The 20,468-nt window shown below is 42.4% G+C and overlaps 1 protein-coding gene across 1 annotated transcript in view; it reads right to left on the reverse strand.

Annotated features, from left to right (window-relative positions):
• The window catches only part of LOC108541037 (nose resistant to fluoxetine protein 6-like), a 79,445-nt gene that overhangs the window by 40,661 nt on the left and 18,316 nt on the right, over nucleotides 1-20,468 (reverse strand). Inside the window, exons 2-5 of the mRNA XM_017890449.1 lie at nucleotides 11,531-11,670; nucleotides 9,821-9,899; nucleotides 3,248-3,389; nucleotides 797-1,023 (exon numbers count right to left, since the gene is read on the reverse strand). Coding sequence (XP_017745938.1) covers nucleotides 797-1,023; nucleotides 3,248-3,389; nucleotides 9,821-9,899; nucleotides 11,531-11,670 — 588 coding nt within the window. The remainder of the gene's footprint in view (nucleotides 1-796; nucleotides 1,024-3,247; nucleotides 3,390-9,820; nucleotides 9,900-11,530; nucleotides 11,671-20,468) is intronic.

The raw sequence follows: 20,468 nt of genomic DNA on the forward strand, positions 1-20,468 counted from the left end.
AAAAAACAAAAAAAAAAACAACAACAAAAAAAAAATTTTTTTTGTAGAGATGGGGGTCTCGCTACATTACACAGGCTGGCCTCAAACTCCCGAGTTCAATCAATCCTCTCACCTTGACTTCCCGAAGTGCTGGGATTACAGGCATGAGCCACTGAACCTGGCCCTCTTATTCCACATGTTCTGAAGGTTAGAGAGAGAGAGATTCTATTTGCCTTGGTGTATAGGCAGGCAGGTAGAAATGAAGGCAATGCTCTTGATTTTTCACTAAAACACAGTGCAGTCTATCTCAATGAAATCCAGCCTCTCACTACCTATGCTGGGTTAATCTGTTTCTGGTTCACACGTACCGTACTGCGTGAATTACCTTGTGTTGCAAGCTCAACACCCTCCCTTCAGTTTCTATGTAAATCATTCACCTTCCTGGGGATGGCAGGAAGCTTCTACGGGTCATGTAAGTGTGACACTGAAAGCAGACACTGTGGCCGTGGAATTGTTCTCAGAGAATTGCTGCAGTGAAACCCCAAGTCCTGTTTGAACCTAGTCTTTGATCAGCACAAAAACACACTGGATAATTGTACTCACAAAATAAAGCAGCATTTTTAGTGACCTTGCCTGACCTTAGCACGCTGACGGTAAACAAAGACGGGACAGTCAAGAGCAGAGATCTAACCTCCACACTGATATTTGGAAGCTGCCGGGCGTTCAGTAGGAGCCAGCACTGTAGGCATTTGTGTCCAACTGCACACTCGGCTAAGTCACCTCTCCTGGGTGGTCTTAGTTTCATTCAAATGCCTACTTTTTCCTCTGCTCAGAGCTGCTGACAGGGGCAGATGTGCCGGGCAGTGCGTCCGTAGGATTCTGCTGCTTTGTTCATTGCTCTCCGCCTTGCTCAGGGGCAGACTCCCGTAAGTGGCCAGAGGTGCCCCATGTTCCTGCGATGTCCTGCAGGCTGACCCCCATTCCCTAGCTGCCACGCAGACTGTTCCAGCCAGAGGGAGGATGAGACCCAGCAAGGTGATGAACCTGCAGGAAGAAGACACAACAGCTGCGCCTTCCCTCATCTCAGGACACCGAAATGAGACGCCGAGAACACGGGCCTGTGAAAAGCAAACCGCTGCATACTTATGTAGAAAAACTTCAACAATTTTAAGGATGGAGAATGATGCTCTAAGAATAAAACTAATGAAAAAAGAGAAAATACATCAAGGAAAATGTTACTGGATTTCACTTAACTTGTCATAATTATTTTTAAAATCTTAAAGCAACCAAAATACTGAGGAAGATGTCTGCAGCTGATATGACTAAGAATTAATATTCTTTACATACATAATAAACTTTAAAAATTAGTAAGAACCTGGCTGGGTGCGGTGGCTAAAGCCTGTAATCCCAGCACTTTGGGAGGCCTAGGCGGACAGATCACCTGAGGTCAGGAGTTTGAGACCAGTCTGGCCTACATGGTAAAACCCCAACTCTACTGAAAATACGAAAATTAGCTGGGCATGGTGGCGTGTGCCTGTAGTTCCAGCTACTCGGGAGGCTGAGGCAGGAGAATCTCTTGAGCCCAGGAGGCAGAGGTTGCAATGAGCTGAGATCGCCCTACTGCATTGCAGCCTGGGTGACAGCGAGACTGTCTCAAAAAAAAAAAAAGAAGAACCTAACTCACACATGGAAAAGGGGTAAAGAATATGAATTTACAAGAGAAAATACAAGTGGCAGATAAACTTAGGAAAGAAAACCCTCTTTGGCAGTTTTCAAAGATGTAAATTAAACCAATGTATTCACCTATCAAATTGGTTCCACTTTTTATAAAGGTAGTAGCTTTTGATGCTGGTGAGAGGGTAAAGTAACACATGAGAGTTTCCTACTGGGGACAGGAAAAATGAATTGTTCAGGAAAACAACATCAAATGATTCAAGAATTATGACCCAGCAATTATACTTCTACTTAATTTATGCTGAGACTGGGTGCGGTGGCTCACGCCTGTGATCCTAGCACTTTGGGAGGCCGAGGCGATGGATCACGAGGTCAGAAGTTCGAGACCAGCCTGGCCAACATGGTGAAACCCCCGTCTCTACTACAAAAATGCAAAAATTAGCCGGGCATCGTGGCATGCGCCTGTAGTCCCAGCTACTCCGGAGGCTGAGGCAGGAGAATCGCCTGAACCTGGGAGGCGGATGTTGCAGTGAGCCGAGACCATGCCACTGCACTCCAGCCTGGGCAACACCCAAAAAGTATTGGGTGACTTGCTGCAATGTGTGTAGGCAAGGCAATGCCTCAAATAAAATTAATCTTCAGTGGACGCCTGACAGCAAGGAACAGGAATGTTTTGGGATAGAATACATTTCTCAGTGGTCCTAAAACCAATCACACTGGGCGTGACCGGCCTTCCCCTTGAACACTTGTGCATTTTCTTGTTTAAGGTAAATGGTGGGCTGAGCATGGTGGCTCATGCCTGAAATGCCAGCACTTTGGGAGGCCAAGGTGGGTGGATCACCTGAGGTCAGGAGTTCGAGACCAGCCTGGCCAACATGGTGAAACCCTGTCTCTACTAAAAATACAAAATTAGCCAGGTGCAGTGGCGCATGCCTGTGGTCCCAGCTACTTGGGAGGCTGAGACAGGAGAATTGCTTGAACCCGTGAAGTGGAGGCTGCAGTGAGCTGAGATTACGCCACTGCACTCCAGCCTGGGTGACACAGCAAGACTCTGTCTCAAAAAAAAAAAAAAGGGTAAATGGTGATCTCCTTGTGTCTCAGTCTGTTTGGCTGCTGTAACAAAATACCATAGACTAGGTGGCTTATACACCCCAGAAATTAATTTCTCACAGTTCTGGAGGGAGGGAAGCCCAGGATCAAAGTGCTGGAAGATTCGGTGTCTGTTGAGAGCCCACTTTCTGGTTCATAGATGGCGCCTGCTAGCTGTGTCCTCACATGTTGGAAGGGGCAAGAGAGCTCTCTGGGGTCCCTCGTCTAAGCTACCTGACCCCATTCGTGAAGGCTCTGCCCTCATGACAGGCACCTCCCAAAGGCCCATCTCTGGAGATCATCATATTGCAGGTGACATTCCAACTTATGAATTCTAGGGGGGGAACAAAAACACTCAGACCATAATATCCTGAAACAGGCAGTACTGGCCAGATATCATGCAATGAATGAGATTTAATAGTGAAATGCAGTTGATGAGGGCGAGTTGATAAAACAGTACCGACAGATCACAACCCACCCAGGTACCTCAGATGTCCATACTCACAGACATATGGCAGCAAATGTGTCCAGGGGGAACGTTCCAGTAGCACATCTGGCCACACTCCCACCAGATGAGGAGGAAGAATTTATTGTAAAAAGAAAGAGAGAAGGGGCCAGAAATGAAGTATTTCTGAATCTTAAAGTATCTACCAAAAAAGAAAAAAGAGATTGTATAAATCATTTAGTTTGTAATAATGCCTTACATTTTTCCAAGTGCTTTCATATCTATTATTTCAAAATGAAACTTCTACAGTAAAAAGGGACAGCTGGGGCTGGGCGCAGTGGCTCATGCCTGTAATCCCACACTTTGGGAGGAGGCCGAGGCAGGATGATTGCTTGAGGTCAGGAGTTTGAGACCAGCCTGGCTAGCATGGTGAAACCCTGTCTCTACTAAAAATAGAAAAATTAGCCAGGCATGGTGGTGCTCGTCTGTAGTCCCAGCTGGGAGGCTGAGACATGAGAATCACTTGAGCCCGGGAGGCAGAGGTTGCAGCGAGCCGAGATCATGCCACTGTACTCCAGCCTGGGCCACAGAGCGAGACTGTCTTCAAAAAGAAAAAGGGTGGGGACAGCTGGTTTTGAATATATCTGATTTATAGTTGGAGGGAAGTAGGGCACAAAAATGTGGAAACTTACAGAATGAGGAACTCTTAGCCCAGCTGGAAGTAAACCCAGGTCTACTGAATCAGTCTTTTCTCCTGGCCTTTCCTAGCGCACGGTACTGGGAAGTAAAAACCTAAACTACGCACCATTGCTGGCTCAAATCTGTTTGTGAACAAGCCCCCTGACAGAGAAATGCAATGTAAGATGGAAATATACAATTGCAGCCCATAGTCTGGGGAAAGGTGCCATCTGAAATTGAAGGTAAGAAGCAGCAAGTCAGGACACAGCTGATGAGCACTGGAAAAAATTGCGTGTAAAGATCCTACTGGTAAGACTAGGGCAGTTGTCTCCAGTTTTAGCAAGCCTCAGAATTACCTTGAGGGCCTGTTGGCTCTCTGCCTCCCCTCCCTGCAAGTTTCTGATCCAGGAGGTTTGAGGTGGAACCTGACTTTGTGCTTCTGACAAGTTTATAGGTGTTCTTGCTGCGAATCTCAGGAGCACACGGTTAGAATTAAGACCAGGGGACTTCCAAAATCTCCACAAAGGATGGGGACACAGCTTTCCTCCTTCTTTAAAATGGGGATCACAATAGTACCTACCTCCTAGGGTTGTCATGAGAACTAAATGACACACTGATTGTAAAGCCCTTAGAACAGTGCAGGACAGGCAGTAAGTTTAATAAATGCTGGGTGTTCCTCATCTCACCACACCACATTGCCTAGTCTTGCATTCAAGAGGCTCAAGTTTGAGCTAGCTAGCTTTGTGACCCTGAGCAAGTCGCTTCATCTCTCTGGGTCTCATTTCCTCATCTGTGTAACAGTGAAGGGTGGGTCAGACACGATGTATTCTTTTATTATTATTATACTTTAAGTTCTGGGATACATGTGTAGAATGTGCAGGTTTGTTACATAGGTATACACGTGCCATGGTGCTTTGCTGCACCCATCAACCCGTCTTCTAGGTTTTAAGCCCCGAATGCATTAGGTATTTGTCCTAATGCTCTCCCTTCCCTTGCCCCCAACCCCCCGACAGGTCTCAGTGTGTGATGTTCTCCTCCCTGTGTCCCTGTGTTCTCATTGTTCAACTCCCACTTATGAGTGAGAACACGCAGTGTTTGGTTTTCTGTTCCTGCGTTAGTTTGCTGAGAATGATGGTTTCCAGCTTCATCCATGTCCCTGCAAAGGATAAAAACTCATTCTTTTGTGGGCTGCGTAGTATTCCATGGTGTATATGTGCCCCATTTTGTTTATCCAGTCTATCATTGATGGGCATTTGGGTTGGTTCCAAGTCTTTGCTATTGTAAATTGTGCTGCAATAAACACAAGGGACGTGATGTATTCTAATGTCCTTTCCATCTCTAACCCTCAAGGTTCCCATGAGTCTGTGACCCAAGAGTTTCTGAAATGTCCAAAAATGCTGCTGAAAGACTAATAATATGTGATTAACTGTGGTTCCTAATTGTAGTATGGTAAGGGTAGAAACAAGAAGGAAGGGTCATCTGTGTGTCCTCAGCCCTGGCCAAGAGTTGGGGTGCTTGATCTAGGTTACCAGCACGTTCCCACAGGAGACCTGGCAGCAGAATTGTTCATAATCCAATTCCATTTGCTCTGAACCAATGCTACTTCCTGTTAGTATTTGGGTTTCCAAACTAAACTCTTCCACTGAAAACGAAGTGTACTGACCAGCCAGCACACGTCCGCTCCCTTTGGAAGTTCTATTTCTAATTTTAAAGGAATCAAATGACCTTTCTGTTTTGTTTTGGTTTTGTTGTTTTGGTTGGTTGGTTTTTTTGTCAATCAACCACAGCCCAGCTCTAAATCCTGCCATGGTAAACAAAGACAACCGGCAGCCCACACACATCCAATCAGCCTTAAGTAATCAGCCTTAAGTGTCTATGCTGTGCTAGATTCCAGATCTACAAGGGGAATATGAAACCTTTATTGGAAACCTCTGTTGAATCTGTTCTCCAACAACTTCTCACCCCACCCTATCCTGACCTCTTCACTAACACAAGGTCAGCTCAAGCCCTGTCTAAATTCCCCACTCTTACTCTATCCATGCTAGGCTCTGCTTCTCTAGCTTTTATGCCCAGCCCCAACACTTGAGTGAGATTGGACATTTCTTTCCTGACAGTGTTTCCTAATAGCTCAGGCACACACACTTTTCTTCCTAACTAAATTGTGCATATTTTTGAAACGAGTAACTCCCAATCATTTTGATCCCCCCGCCCCCAGCATATACAGGTGATGTCTCATACAAAGGCCAGAGAGAAAATTGCTCAATAAATATTTTCTGAATTGAATTGAGAACACAAAATAGTATTCTGTGAAATGTTTTGGATTCCTTTTGAATTCTTAGCCAGAAAGGCAATTCTATGGGTAATACAAGGAGTTACTATTAAAAGAGTTCCATTTTCTCCACTGGTGCTCAGAGAATCTGTAAGAGAGAGTTGGAGGAGAAAAATCTTCCCTTGTACTTCTAGCACCAGTGTTCTGCTATGTAGGCCTAGTGATTCTCATAGGAAAAGCAAGGTGAAATTAACCTAATAGAGCATAGGAAAAGAGCACAGTTTAAAGCTTATTGTAAAGGACTGTTAAACATCGATTCTAAGCAGCTCAGAACTCATTGCTTTTGGCCACTGCAAACTGGGACAGTGTGATCATCATAAAACGTTATAAAGTCTCCAGTGGGACAGACTTAGAGTGAATGAGTCTTAGACTTAGAGTGAGTCCCTGAGAATAGAAATGTGCAGCCTTCAGTGTTGTGTCCGGATAAAATCAGACACAACTCAGTGTTAAACAGACCTTTAGAACAAGCCCCAGGCTGGGTATGGTGGCTCACATCTGTGATCCCAGCACTTTGGGAGGTCGAGGCAGAAGGATCACCTGACTTCAGAAGTTTGAGACCAGCCTGGTCAACATAAGGAGACCCCAGCTCTACAAAACATTTACAAATTAGACAGGGGTGGTGGTGCATGCCTGATCTCAGCTATTTGAGAGGTTGAGGTGGAAGGATTGCTTGGACCCAGGAGATTCAGGTGGCAATGAGCCATGATTGTGCCACTGCACTCCAGCCTGGGGACAGAGCAAGACCCTGCCTCAGAAAAACAAAAGCAAAACCAAAAACACCCAAGCCCCTTCTTTGTCAGTTCTTGTGTGGTCTCTGTGACCAGGTAGATTGCCTCTGCCTCACAATTAAACTTCAGCAAGATTATCTAACATTTGTCAAGCATATTCTAAGAGCAGGGCCCTGAGCTAAGGGGCTATGAGTACCCATCCTCCCAACTCCCTGTTGTGTTAAAGGGAACTCAGATAATCTAGCCAGCCTAGGAAGTAGGTATTAGGTAGTCTTTTGGGTTGAACTGTGTCCTCCAGAAAGGTTCAAGTCCTAACCCTTAGTACCTGCATATGTGACCTTATTTGGAAATAGGGTCTTTGCAGATGTAATCAACTTTAAGATGAGGTTAGGGTGGGCCCTAAATCCAGTATGACTAGTGTCCTTATGCAAGGGAAGTTTGGACACACAGGGAAGAACTCCACATGTGGGTGGAGGTAGAGGCTGGAATGATGTGGCTACAAGCCAAGGAGTGCCAGGAAGTACTGACAACCACCAGGCATGTGGAGTGGGGCAAGGAACAGACTCTCCCTCAGAGCCTCCAGAAGGAACCAACCTCATCATCACCTTGACTTCAGATATTTAGCCTCCAGAACTGCGAGAGAATGAATCTTTGTTGTTCTAAGCCACCCAGTGTGTGGTCACTTGTTACAGCAGCGATGGGAAAGGACTATTAATGACACCAAAATTCATGGGTCTGGATTTTTAGGAAAATATCCCATAATTGGGTTTCATAATCACCACATCCAAGTTCCATCCAGGCTCTCAGCATTCTGGTGTTAAATAATTTTATTCTTAGGAATTCAGGTAAAGTGTGTTGGGTGAAATTTTATAACATTCTATGACAACAACTGTGCAGCGTTTTGCCCTAGCCCTTGGCCAAAAGCAGTTATGTCCTGACCTGCCAGGATCTTGCTCTCCCTCTGCCATACTAGGGCATTTTTTCTCTCCCAATCTACTACTGGCCTTCCCCGCTCCCCTCCTCTGGGTGAGTGCAGTCCGTGCAAACAGCTTCAGCCTGGTATGCTGAGCTGGTTGTCTCATATCTGTAGAGGAAATACTGGCAGCTCCATCAAAGAGCTTTAAGGAATAGCTGACAAATCCTTTCCAGATGGGGACACTTTACCCCGGGCAAAGACCTCCAATTTCTATCTGCTGCCTCTGTGCCAGAGCTGGAAAAACGCCTGGGCAGCAAAGACTAAATCCCCCTAATCCATCCACCCACGTCAGCTCAGTTGACAGCCACCAGGCCGTTTGCTTTTCCTGGTTCCTCAAAGAGAGTCTCCATCTTGTTTCTCTTCGAACGCTACTTTCTTAAAATATCTTTTTACCAATGGCAATTATTTCTAATATTTTATTTTATTCTAATGTCAACTCTGGCTAGAAAGCTTGGCGTTAGTCTGAAAAATTAGGCTAATTGACAAATCTCTCAAATAATAAGGACTATTAACTCATTAGACTTAGAGTCACTTAGTCACTTGAAATGCTAATTTAATAATAACTACACATTTATCTTTGTTTCTAGGATATTTACGGCTTATCCAACAAGAATTGAAATTTGAATTTGATTTGTAATGATTTATTGCTTTTTTATATTTATTTATTTATGTATGTATTTATTTATTTATTTGAGACGGAGTCTTGCTCTGTAGCCCAGGCTGGAGAACAGTGGCACCATCTCGGCTCACTGCAAGCTCCGCCTCCCAGCTTCACGCCATTGTCCTGCCTCAGCCTACCCGAGTAGCTGGGACCACAGGCGCCCGCCACCACGCCTGGCTTATTCTTTGTATTTTTAGTAGAGATGAGGTTTCACCGTGTTAGCCAGGATGGTCTCCATCTCCTGACCTCGTGATCCACCGGCCTCGGCCACCCAAACTGCTGGGATTACAGGTATAAGCCACCATGCACGTCTGATTTATTACTTTTTTAAACAGCACATGAAATACCTGGCTAGACAGATAATACACCCAAAGCCATAGGAATCGTCACAAATGCAGAGGACCATTTAAGATTTTGACAACTAGCTGCAATATCAATACTTTAAAGGAGAACTCTTAATAATGTATAACTTTATTATATGTTAGTTCTTCTCACTCCTAATAATGTAGAACTTTAGTGTGTGTTAGTTCTTCTCTGGATGACCAGAATAAATATAAAAGACACCAGTGGCAAAAACCTAGGCTTAAAATTCTTGCTTTGAAAACTTTAAAAGACTTAGGGGAAGTCAAATCAGTTTCTGTGGAGACTAAAATATATTCCTTCCGCATAGCTAAGGGAGAAGTGATTAGAAGGCCATAGAGAGAGCCATGCAGAGCCACCCCTCACTGTACAGAGGAAGAGACTGAACTTGGGGAGATTAAGTGATTGGCCCAGGATCACACAGCTGGGAGGTGACAACCAGGACCAAATGCTGGGCTCTTAACACTAATCCATTACAACATGTTGACCGCACACAGTCCTCGTTCAGAATGGCCTCTGGATATGGCAGGTGGCAGATTGCCACACACGGGCCAGGGCACAGAACACTCACAATATTGAAACCAAACACCACCCACTTCCTTTCTTCAGCCTAACCAGGCAGCTGTGGGTGAGGGAAGATTGTTTACCTTTACATTTTTGTTACATAAAGATTCAGCTCTATCTTTTCCTTATTGTCTCCCTTCCTACCTACTCCATTACTATTCCACCATCTTTACCCTTGAACCCCTCAAACCTCCATTAGGCTCAGTTTATTGCATTGATCACGATGAAAGGTTGGTTCAGTCCTGAAGGAATTACCTTTCTTGGTTCTAAGGAGCTGGGGTTTTTCCAACATTACGCTGTGAGATGATAGTTTCACTAGATATTCTTTTGTACCTACCCAGCCGAGACATCAGAGTCACATCCTCTTCAGCACAAGAATCAGGGACACACACGCCCACACTGTAGTCCGTCCCATCCTGGGAAACACAATGCCACAGTGTTGTTTCATTTTGGCATTCATAACATATATGCATGATCATCCCAAGTAAGTTTGCTGCTAAATAATCAGATTGGGAGTGGGAGAGAAGGATGTTGAAAGAAGAAGTGTTCCAACTTCTTAAAAGATGGTTTTTCCATTACTGAGTGGTTCAAGTGAATTTCCAGAGCATCGGACACATGCATATTTTTTTAAAAAATGCCTCAAGGCTTAATGTAGGTGATCCTTTAAAAAGCAGCCAGTAGTTTTGGATAATCTGCCCCACTGCCTCTCTCTTCCAAATGAAAAGTCATTAAGAGTTGCATCTCCTGAAATTTTCAATACAATTTCCAAGTTGCCATTAATTGGTGGCAGGACACATTGTATCAAATAAAGATTTTATTAACAAATCAAGCCAATAACTAGAATGCCTGTCCCAATAAAGAAAACATCAAATTATAAATAAAACATTCTGGGATGATTCTTCTAAACACATAATTTAGAGGATTGTGTAGGCCTGACCTTTTTCTCAAGTATCAAAACCATTAATCCGCTTTGAAAATGACATTTGTATGCACTGATTAATCCCTCAAGCAATCATTATCCTAACCCTCAGCAGGACAAATGGAGCTAGGTGGTCATCTCTCTGTCTCCACGGCGAACCATTCTAAGATCATTTTATAGCATTAGTATCAGAGAGCTTGGATTTCTTATTGTTAATTTATACAATTGTTATTAGCCAACTTGTAATTTTCCTTTAGTACTGTGTGACACATATCAAATCTATCTTTGTATTTCAAAACAGGCTATGCTGTTCCTAGTTTTGTTTTCTGTTTTGTTTTGTTTTGTTTATTTGTTTTTTTTTTTTTTTTCTGAGCAATAAAACGATTAACGTGCTTTGAAGATAGCCCTGCAAATTTGGTCAACAGATTTAGTAGTTTTCATAAAAGTCATGGCCCGTCTGCTAGGATAACCTCAAATTCATGTTTAGAGCTCTCTTTCTGAGAAAAGAGTTAAGGGTAATGGGAAGTCCACCCTGCCTCTGGTATTCTAAAAGCTGTTGATGAGTCAGGAGTGTGTGGAAAGCTCCTTGACTTAATCCACCTCATTCCAAGTAATAATGCGGTTCCCTGACAGCAAGGATACAGTATGGGGACTTTGTCTGGGGCTAAATCCAAATTTTGAGGTCCTTTAGTAAAGGACCTCAAAACCTGAAGTATAGGAGAGTCCCTACTGGACCCCAGCAGAGAAGGGCAGAAGAGAGCTACCAGCAAACTCAAAATAACTCAAAAAGAGAGCCATAGCATTTGAAGCTATAGAAGCTGCTGGCCAGCGTTTGACCTTGGATTCCATGTGAAAGTTGTCCAGAGGTCTTGCTCCATACAATGTGGTAGAAGGAATATCTCAAGTCCTATGTGGTTTGTGAACAAGAGTCTCATTTAATGTCTCACACTCAAGATGCTGAGCAGGTTTCTGCCAAGTATTTAAAATTTAGTTTTTATTTTTTGCAAAACATCGTAATAGTTTTTTTTTTTTTTAATTATGAAAAGGAATCAATGGAGTTGTATTTTATTCTATATCATCACATTCACTTGTCCTTCAAGAGCAAGTGTGCAGGTCCCCCACACTCACCTGCAGTATGTGAAGCTTGCAGTACTGCCCTCGGAAGTTCCCCTTGGGAGCATGCGTGGAAAGACACTCCCTGTATGATCCCAGCCTGTCCATGTTTCCATTAAGAATGTTGCTCCCAAGCTTCCCCAGAGAGTCATACACTGAATTGCAAGGCAAGAGAAGTTTGCAAAATTACCTTTCTGGAGTCACTTTTAAATAAATTGATAGCTACTTAGCTCTACCTTCTGAATCTATCAAACTTATATGACTGAAAAAGAAGAGAAACAGATCTAGTCAGATGCTACTCTTTGAGCCTATGTTTTGCATATATAGCCCCTCTCATCATGCTGGGAGAACAATGATGTGAATTTTTGTGCTATTACATTGTCTGCCAACAGTTGCTGAAAAAGATGAAGAGTTTGATTTCTTTTAAAAAACAAATGCTTTCTGGGGAGTGAAAAGGTATAACTAAAATTTGGTAGCTTTTCTTTCTCCTCCTCATATACCCAGGAGAAAATACTCATGTTTTAAAAATTTTTATCCAGTTTTGTGGGACCTTACTTTGGAGAGAGTTAATTTTGTCTTTTTTCATTTAACCTTAGGAGCAGAAGAGTGGAGTGATCAACTCCACAGTTCATGGCATTTTCAGCCCTGGTCCTGCAGAGTCTTTTTTGTTTGTTTATGCTTATTTGTGGTCTTTATTCCTTCATTTAAAAAAATTCATTTCCTTTCATCTTTCTTCATCTGTTCATTTCCTTTTCTCAGATTCCCCTCACTCCATGTATGCGTGCTGTGTATCCTCTTATTTGTAGGTGCTCTTGTCTTGTGTATGTGTATCTGCCATATGTGTGAATGGTTTTGTGCTTCCACTCTCCGTCTGTTTCTATATATGTCACACAGTGCTACATTTTTACAATTTTATGTGTATCTAGTCCAGGACCACTAACTTCTGTATAATAATGCATCACCACCTTTGACTGAACTATTCCCCAGATGATGGATGGATAGATGATTCCAACCCACAGAAACACACAGTGGTCACTCCTCCTATGTGTCCCTTTATAGAACAACATGAAGATGGAGCTCAGATTCTACCCGTGAGTGGAACTGATGAATGATAAGCACACAAATACTTAGTCTGTGTTAATCCAGCCAGATAGTTCGCTAGAGGGACTCCTTCAATCTATATCCCCCAGGGGTGCTGGCTCTTTTTGTTGTCGTTCTTTTTTGCTTTGTGCTGTTTAGCTTTTTAATTTTTGGCAGTTAATGGATATAAAATGGCATTTAATTACTGCTTTGATTTTCATTTATCTGATTACAAATGAGCCAAGGTATTTTTATTGATTAGTCAGCCATTTAAATGTTCTCTTCTGAACCCATGTGTCCTTTGCCAATTTTTTATAGATTTTTTTCTTTGTGGTTTGCCAGAGCTGCTTATTATTCTATACATTGATCCTGTCTGTCTGAGTCATTGAAAGTAGATACTCTGGCAGTTCTCTGTCAGTTGACATTTCCATGATGTCTTTCATTGAACAGAAACCCATACTTTTGGTATCATGAAATCCACCAATATTTTGCTTATTGATTGTGCTTTTGGTATTTTCCTAAGAAATTCTTCCCCATTCATAGGTCACAAAAGGATTTTCTAATATTACCTCCTGCTGTCTTTATAGTTCTACCTTTTGTATTTAGGTCTTTAATCCATCTGAGTCATGGTACATTTTTTTTTTTTCCCTCCAAAAGGTGGGCTGGTTATCCCAAAACCACCTCTAAATAGTTTTCCCTTTCATCATGGATTCATGGAGCAAGTTTCTTCTTATATCCAGGTCTCATATATACATGGATCTGCCTCTGAGCTCTCTGGTTTATTTTGTTTATCTGAGATGACACTGCCTACAGAGCATGTATGGCCAATGCAAAATGACAACACAGGGCCCCTTGTTTAAAAATGTTTAAGAATTTGAAGATGATGACAGCAAATCACACTTCAGCCAAGCATAAGGCTCTTTTAAGAGTAGGTCCCTGTGTGACTGCAGGAATTGCATGCCCTGGAGCCAGCCCTGATTCTAGCACTGGACTAGATACACATAAAATTGTAAAAATGTAGCACTGTGTGACATATATAAAAATAGGAGAGTGGAAGCACAAAACCATTCATACATATGGCAAATACACATACCCAAAACAAGAACACCTACAAATGAGAGGATACACAGCACACACATATGGAGTGAGGGGAATTTGAGAAAGGGAAAGGAAAAGATGAAGACAGATGAAAGGAAATGAATTTTTTAAATGAAGGAATAAAAGGCATAAATAAGCATAAACAAAACCATATGGTTTTTATTATCATGGATTTGTAGTATATCAGGTATTCTGCCTTTAGTCTTTTTTTTTTCAAAGTGGATCTAGTTTTTCATGGACCACTAATCATGGATACAAATTTCAGAAAAAGTTTGCTGAGTTCTTCAAAACATCCAGCTAGACTGTTGACTTAAATTTGCTTTGAATTTTACATTAATGTTGGGGAAGAATTGACATTATTTTATACCAAGCCATCAATGGACACCATGCTATTTATGCAAATCTTTTTGTATCCTTATAATTTTACTTTTTTTTCCTTGGTAAACTTAAAACAAATTACATAAAATAACTCCTAAATAGATTACAGTTGGCTATTTTCTGTGGTATTTTATTTTCAGTTTATATTTTCTTTTTTTTTTTTTGAGACGGAGTCTCGTTCATCGCCCAGGCTGGAGTGCAGTGGCGCTGTCTCAGCTCACTGCAAGCTCCCCCTCCCAGGTTCATGCCATTCTCTTGCCTCAGCCTCCCAAGTAGCTGGGACAACAGGCACCCGCCACCACGACCAGCTAATTTTTTTTTGCATTTTTAGTAGAGATGGGGTTTCACAGTGTGAGCCAGGATGGTCTCGATCTCCTGAACTTGTGATCCACCCATCTCAGCCTTCCAAAGTGCTGGGATTACAGGTTTGAGTCACCACGCCTGGCGACTCAGTTTATATTTTCTAATTGATTGTTGCTGGCATAGAAATATGCTATTGATTTTTATAATTTGTTCTGATATTTGGTGAATTTGCTGAACTTTCTTGTTAGTTCTGCAGTTTTATTTCTCCCTCTCATAATCCTTATACCACATCTTTTTTCCTCTTCTAGTTTTGGAATTAAAGTTATAATCAAATTTACAAAGTGAGTTGGGCAGCTTTCACACTTTTTTGCTTTCAGGAACAGCTGTAATGATTATCGGTTGCCAGGGTTAGTGATGTTGAGGGAAGTGGGTTATATATGGCTGTAAAGGTGTAACACAAAGGAGAACTTTCTAGTGATGAAATTGTTCTGAATCTTGGTTGGAGTGTGGCTTACATAAATCTACACATGCCATAATGACATAGAACTATATCCACAGATTATATCAACATCAATTTCCTTTCAAAAAAAATATTGTACTATAGGTCAGGCCAGGTGGCTCACACCCGTAATTCCACTTTGGGAAGCCAAGACGGGTGGATTGCTCAAGTGCAAGACCAGCTGGGGCAACATGGTGAAACCCTGTCTCTACAATACAAACAAAACAAAACAAAAAATTAGCCAAGCATAGTGGTACATGCCTATAGTCCCAGCTACTCAGGAGGCTGAGGTAGGAGGATTATTTTAGCCCAGGAGGCAGAGGTTGCAATGAGCTGAGATTTTGCCACTACACTGCAGCCTGTGTGACAGAGTGAGACCCTGTCTAAAAAAAAAAAAAAAAAAAAAGCTATAATTATGCTTGACACAATTGGGGAAAACTGGATGAAAGATATGTGAAACCCTTCTTGTTCTGTGTTTTCATAGATTTTGTATTTGTCTATTTGGCATTCACTCATTCATCATTCAATTGTGTTAACTACATTTTCTTATTTTCTGTATTTGTCAAGCTCTGATATGTGTGGCCTCACTGACTGAGAAGAGACTGCCCCTTCCATGGCTACCCAATTCTTAGAAGGAGCAAAGGCTCATCCTAGGAGCATACCTTTAACATGGAAATGAATCAATCCAGAGCACATGACCCCAGCTATCGGCTTTATCAAACTCTCACACACCAAGTCAATGTTCCTCTGCCCTAAAGCACCCCAGGGCCAGGTGCCAGACAATCTGAGATCACCCATGTTACCCAGAGCCCACCTACAGTATTCAAACCAGCCAGTCCTGCACTGTTCACCCTGCTCTGCCTGGCTTCCCTTCAGAAACCCCGAAAACGCAGTGATCTATGCTTCTCGTTCACCCTCCTGCCTCCTGGCCAATTGTATGCTTCTCCAGGTGGCTCTGTGTGGCACGGCAGGCCCCTCCTGTGTGGCATGGCAGGCCCCTCCTTCCAGGAAATGCAAGTAATAAAAATCATCTTTTTTTTTTTTTTTGAGACAGAGTCTCACTCTGTTCCCAGGCTGGAGTGCAATGGCGCGATCTCGGCTCACTGCAACCTCTGCCTCCCAGGTTCAAGCAAGTCTCTGCCTCAGCCACCCGAGTAGCTGGGATTACGGGCGCCCATCCACCACGCCCAGCTAATTTTTTTGTAATTTTAGTAGAGGTGCGGTTTCACCATGTTGGCCAGGCTGGCCTTGAACTCCTGACCTCATGATCCATCTGCCTGGGCCTCCCAAAGTGCTGAGATTACAAGCGTGAGCCACCACGCCTGGCCTAAAAATCATCTTTCAATGGCGTTGTCCTTTCAGTGGAGACACTAAGTCATTTCTATAAATTAAAATCCCATGGGTATAACTGACACATTGCTGAACTATTCTTGCAACTTACCGTGCACCTATAATTATTTAAAATAAAAAGGTTTAAAAAAGTAAAGTGAGATGGGCAACTTTCACACTTTTGAAGTTTGCTGGAACAACTGGGATTGTATATTGTAAGAAGTTGGGTAGAATGGAACTGTTTCAACCATCATAGTCTATAATTTGGTGAGAAGAAAGGTCTTAATTTCAATTTTTTTAATGCTTAATAGTTTTCCATTTTCTATTTCTTTTGAATCATTCAAAATTTTTAAAATTTATTCATTTTGTTTTGTTTTCCAAATATTCATTTATTATTTTTTATTCTTTGTTGTATCTATATTTACTCCTTTTTCATTCTTCAGTTTTTATTTGTATCTTTTCTCACTTGTCCTCCTTCACTATTGCTTGAGGACTCTAACAATCAGCTTTTGGTTTTGCTAATCTTGGTATTCTTTATGGGTTTGTTTCCTTTCTGTCTCATTGATTTCTGACCTTTTTTTTTTTTTTTTTTTTTTTTTGAGGTGGAGTCTTACTCTGTCACCCAGACTGGAGTGCAGTGGCACCATCTCAGCTCACCGCAACCTCCGCCTCCTGGGTTCAAGGGATTCTTCTGCCTCTGCCTCCCGAGTAGCTGGGATTACAGGTGCCCGCCACCATGCCCAGCTAATTTTTGTATTTTTAGCAGAGACGGTGTTTCACTGTGTTGGCCAGGCTGGTCTGACCTTATTTTTATTATGTCCTTATTGTTTCTTTGAGATTGATGTTTGTCTTTTATAAATTTATTGAGTTGCTTGCTTAGCTCAAGTTTTCAACCTTTCTTATGTCCTTGTAACAGGTAAGGAGAGCAAGGAATTTTCCTCTAAGTACTGCTATATCTGTATCTAAATTTTGATGTCTGGTGTTTTCATTATCATTCAGCTCTAAGTGTGTGTGTGCACCCACACAACTTTCCAGTACACTTTCTTATTTTTTTTTTTTTTACAAAGAGTTAGCTGGTAATATAATATTTAGTTTCCACACAGAGAAGGTTTCTCTTTCAGCTTTTCTTCTGTCATTTTGAAGTCTGATGTCAATCTGATTGCTGTTCTCTCCAGAAGTTTTTAGAATTTCCTCATTGCTTTTAATATTCTTAATTTTATCTCTACTGACATATACTCAGTTGTAAATTTTCTTTATTTATTTTAGCGTACTGTAAACCCTTTCAACCTGATATTTTTAATCTTCCTTTAATTCCAGAGAAAGTATTGTCATTATGGGTTCAAATATTGCCTTCTTCCATTTGCTTTGTTACACTTCTCCTTTTGGTTTCTATTATCCAACTGTTGGCACCTTTAGCCTCAATATTCTTTGGTTTTTCTTTAATCTTCACATCTCTTTACCCTTTCCTGCACTGTTTTGAGAGATCTTCAAACGATCTTCCAACTCACTAATTTTTCTTGGCCTCTATCCGTCTTACTATCTATCTCATCTATTTTGTTTTGATTTCAACTGTTCCTCTGAGTTTTTGATTGTTTTTTCGTGCTTTGTATCAGTCATATTCTCCCTTATCTCTGATTACATTTATTGTACTTTTTAATATTCCTGATGACCCACCTGTTCCAATCATTCAGCTTCACGTAGTACACACGTTCTTCAATCCAGTGTCCCTCTTTTATGTGCCTGCTCCTCAAGGATTTGGGTGTTTTGGCTTGTGTACTCTTATACTCTTTGTCTGATGAAGTGCGTGTGTTCAAGAACATGTGACAGCCCAGCCCCCAGAGTGTGTTCTGCCTCAAAAATTTAAAGAGTGCAGAGAAGAGAGCACGACCCTCAGGGCAGAAAACCCTGGCACACAGAATCAGCGTCAATCCCAGCCCTACCAAGCAACTCTCTCAGTCTGGAATTTTCCCTCAAATTATCTGAAAGAAGTAGCACTGAGAAGACATAATCTCCTGCTACTGCGATCCCCCAGCTTCTTAGGGAAGAAAGAGGACCGAAGGCAGAGGGCAGAAGGGTGAATGAATGAGTGAATGACCAGGCTGGGATTACAGGCACCTGCCACCATGCCTGGCTAATTTTTGTGTTTTTAGTAAAGATGGGGTTTCACCATGTTGGTCAGGCTGGTCTCGAACTCCTGACCTCAGGTGATCCACCCGCCTTGGCCTCCCAAAGTGCAGGGATTACAGGTGTGAGCCACCGTGCCTGGCCCAGTTGGAGTTTTTCAAGCTTGATGACTATGGTCCATTTGACTTCTTTCCCTTAAAATTACATGGCAAGACGAATGTTGCCAGGACTCAGGCAGATCTGTGCATTGTGACAATAACAACTAACACGTAGGCCCTAGTGTGTGCCAGGCATGTTTTGAGTTGCTTTCTGTCCATTGTCTCATTTAACCCTCACACAACTGTGTAACGTTATAAGCTAAGTAATCATTATAGTCCCCATTTTACAGATATGGAAACTGAGGCACAGGGAGGTCACATCACTCACTCAAGGTCACATTACCAGTAAAGGGTAGTAGAAGTGAGAAAACTGAGGCTCAGAAATGATAAGTAATATGCACAACAACAGAAACCTACCTCCTTTTAATTGCTAGCAAGAATTAGAGCTGTGTATTCAAACCTAGTTTAGGCAGAATTCATAACCTCTTACTCTTTCAAATAGACACAAGGACCCAGTTTTTATTTGTCAGTTTGGAATATAATTCTTAGGCATAACTAAAGATAATGGTATTCCTTAGAAGGAGTGGGGAGAAAACCCCAATAAAGCTTGTGAAATGACCGTGCTCCTCCTGCATTTCTGTCTTAACTACTACAGTTGGATTTCTGAGATTTAACCTGGAAATCATGTTGAAGGAACTGCATTTTGCTTACATATGTGCTTTAAAAAAAAAAAAAGAAAGAAAGAAAACAAAAGGAAATATGTAGGCCGAGTGCAGTGGCTCATGCCTGTAATTCCAGCACCTTTGGGGGCTAAGGCAGGTGGATCACTTGAGCCCACAAGCGCAAGACCACTCTGGGCAATGTGGCAAAACCCCATCTCTCTACAAAAAATACAAAAAATTAGCCAGGCATAGTGGCTTGCACCTGTAGTCCCAGCTACTCAAGAGACTGAGGTGGGTGACCTCACCAGGGGAGGTCAAGGCAGCAGTGAGCCATGATCACACCACTGCACTCAAGCCTGAGAGATAGAGTGAGACTCTGTCTCAAAAAAAAAAGGGGGGGGAATATGTTATTTTGAAAACCTCCTGGTCCTAACTTGACAAACAGTACTTGCTGAGTTCACCGGGTTAACTGGCTTTTGAGGAGCCCTCGCCTCTTCTTCGGCCAGTTCCACTGCATCAGACCACTTGGGCTCAGCCAGCGGGTAATTATCAGTGACCTCTTCTCCATAGGTTTTCATTATTCCAGGTTTTTGCCGGAATGAGAATTACTGACCCTCCCATTTTCCTTCCAATGAGTTTGAGTCTCCTTGTCTCTCACCACACTCAGAACCTTAGAGCTGGTGTGCAACTTGGCCGTTTATAGCCATCGGTGATCTTCTAGACTGAGATGAACCACAAGACTGACCATGTCCCTCCCCTTCTTTAAACTCTTCAAGGCCCCGTGAACATAGTTAAAAGGTAAGGAGAGAACACGGTCACTATATTTATAACTTAGATAAAGAATTGCATTCAGAACATATAAAGCACCCTTACAAAGCAAACTTTTTTTGTTTTGAGGTGGAGTCTTGCTCTGTTGCCCAGGCTGGAGTGCAGTGGTGTGATCTCAGCTCACTGCAACCTCCACCTCCCAGGTTCAAGCAATTCTCCTGCCTCAGCCTCCCAAGTTGCTGGGATTACAGGCGTGCACCATCACACCTAGCTAAGTTTTATATTTTTAGTAGAGATGGGGTTTCACCATGTTGACTAGGCTGGTCTCAAATTCCTGACTTTATGGTCCACCTGCCTCAGCCTCCCAAAGTGCTGAGATTACAGGCGTGAGCCACGGTGCCCAGCACAAAGCAAACATTTTTAAAAAGCCAAAGAAATGATTTTAAATCCACAAAAGCTACGAACAGGAAACCCTTGGAGAAGGAAATCCAACTGACTAATAAATAGGAGAAAGTTGTTCAGTCTTGCCAGTGAACAGCAATTAGATATTCTACTTACGGCCGGGCGCGGTGGCTCAAGCCTGTAATCCCAGCACTTTGGGAGGCCGAGACGGG

This window comes from Rhinopithecus bieti, unplaced genomic scaffold (assembly GCF_001698545.2).
Source record: "Rhinopithecus bieti isolate Rb0 unplaced genomic scaffold, ASM169854v2 scaffold_17861, whole genome shotgun sequence".
Classification (NCBI taxonomy): Eukaryota; Metazoa; Chordata; class Mammalia; order Primates; family Cercopithecidae; genus Rhinopithecus; species Rhinopithecus bieti.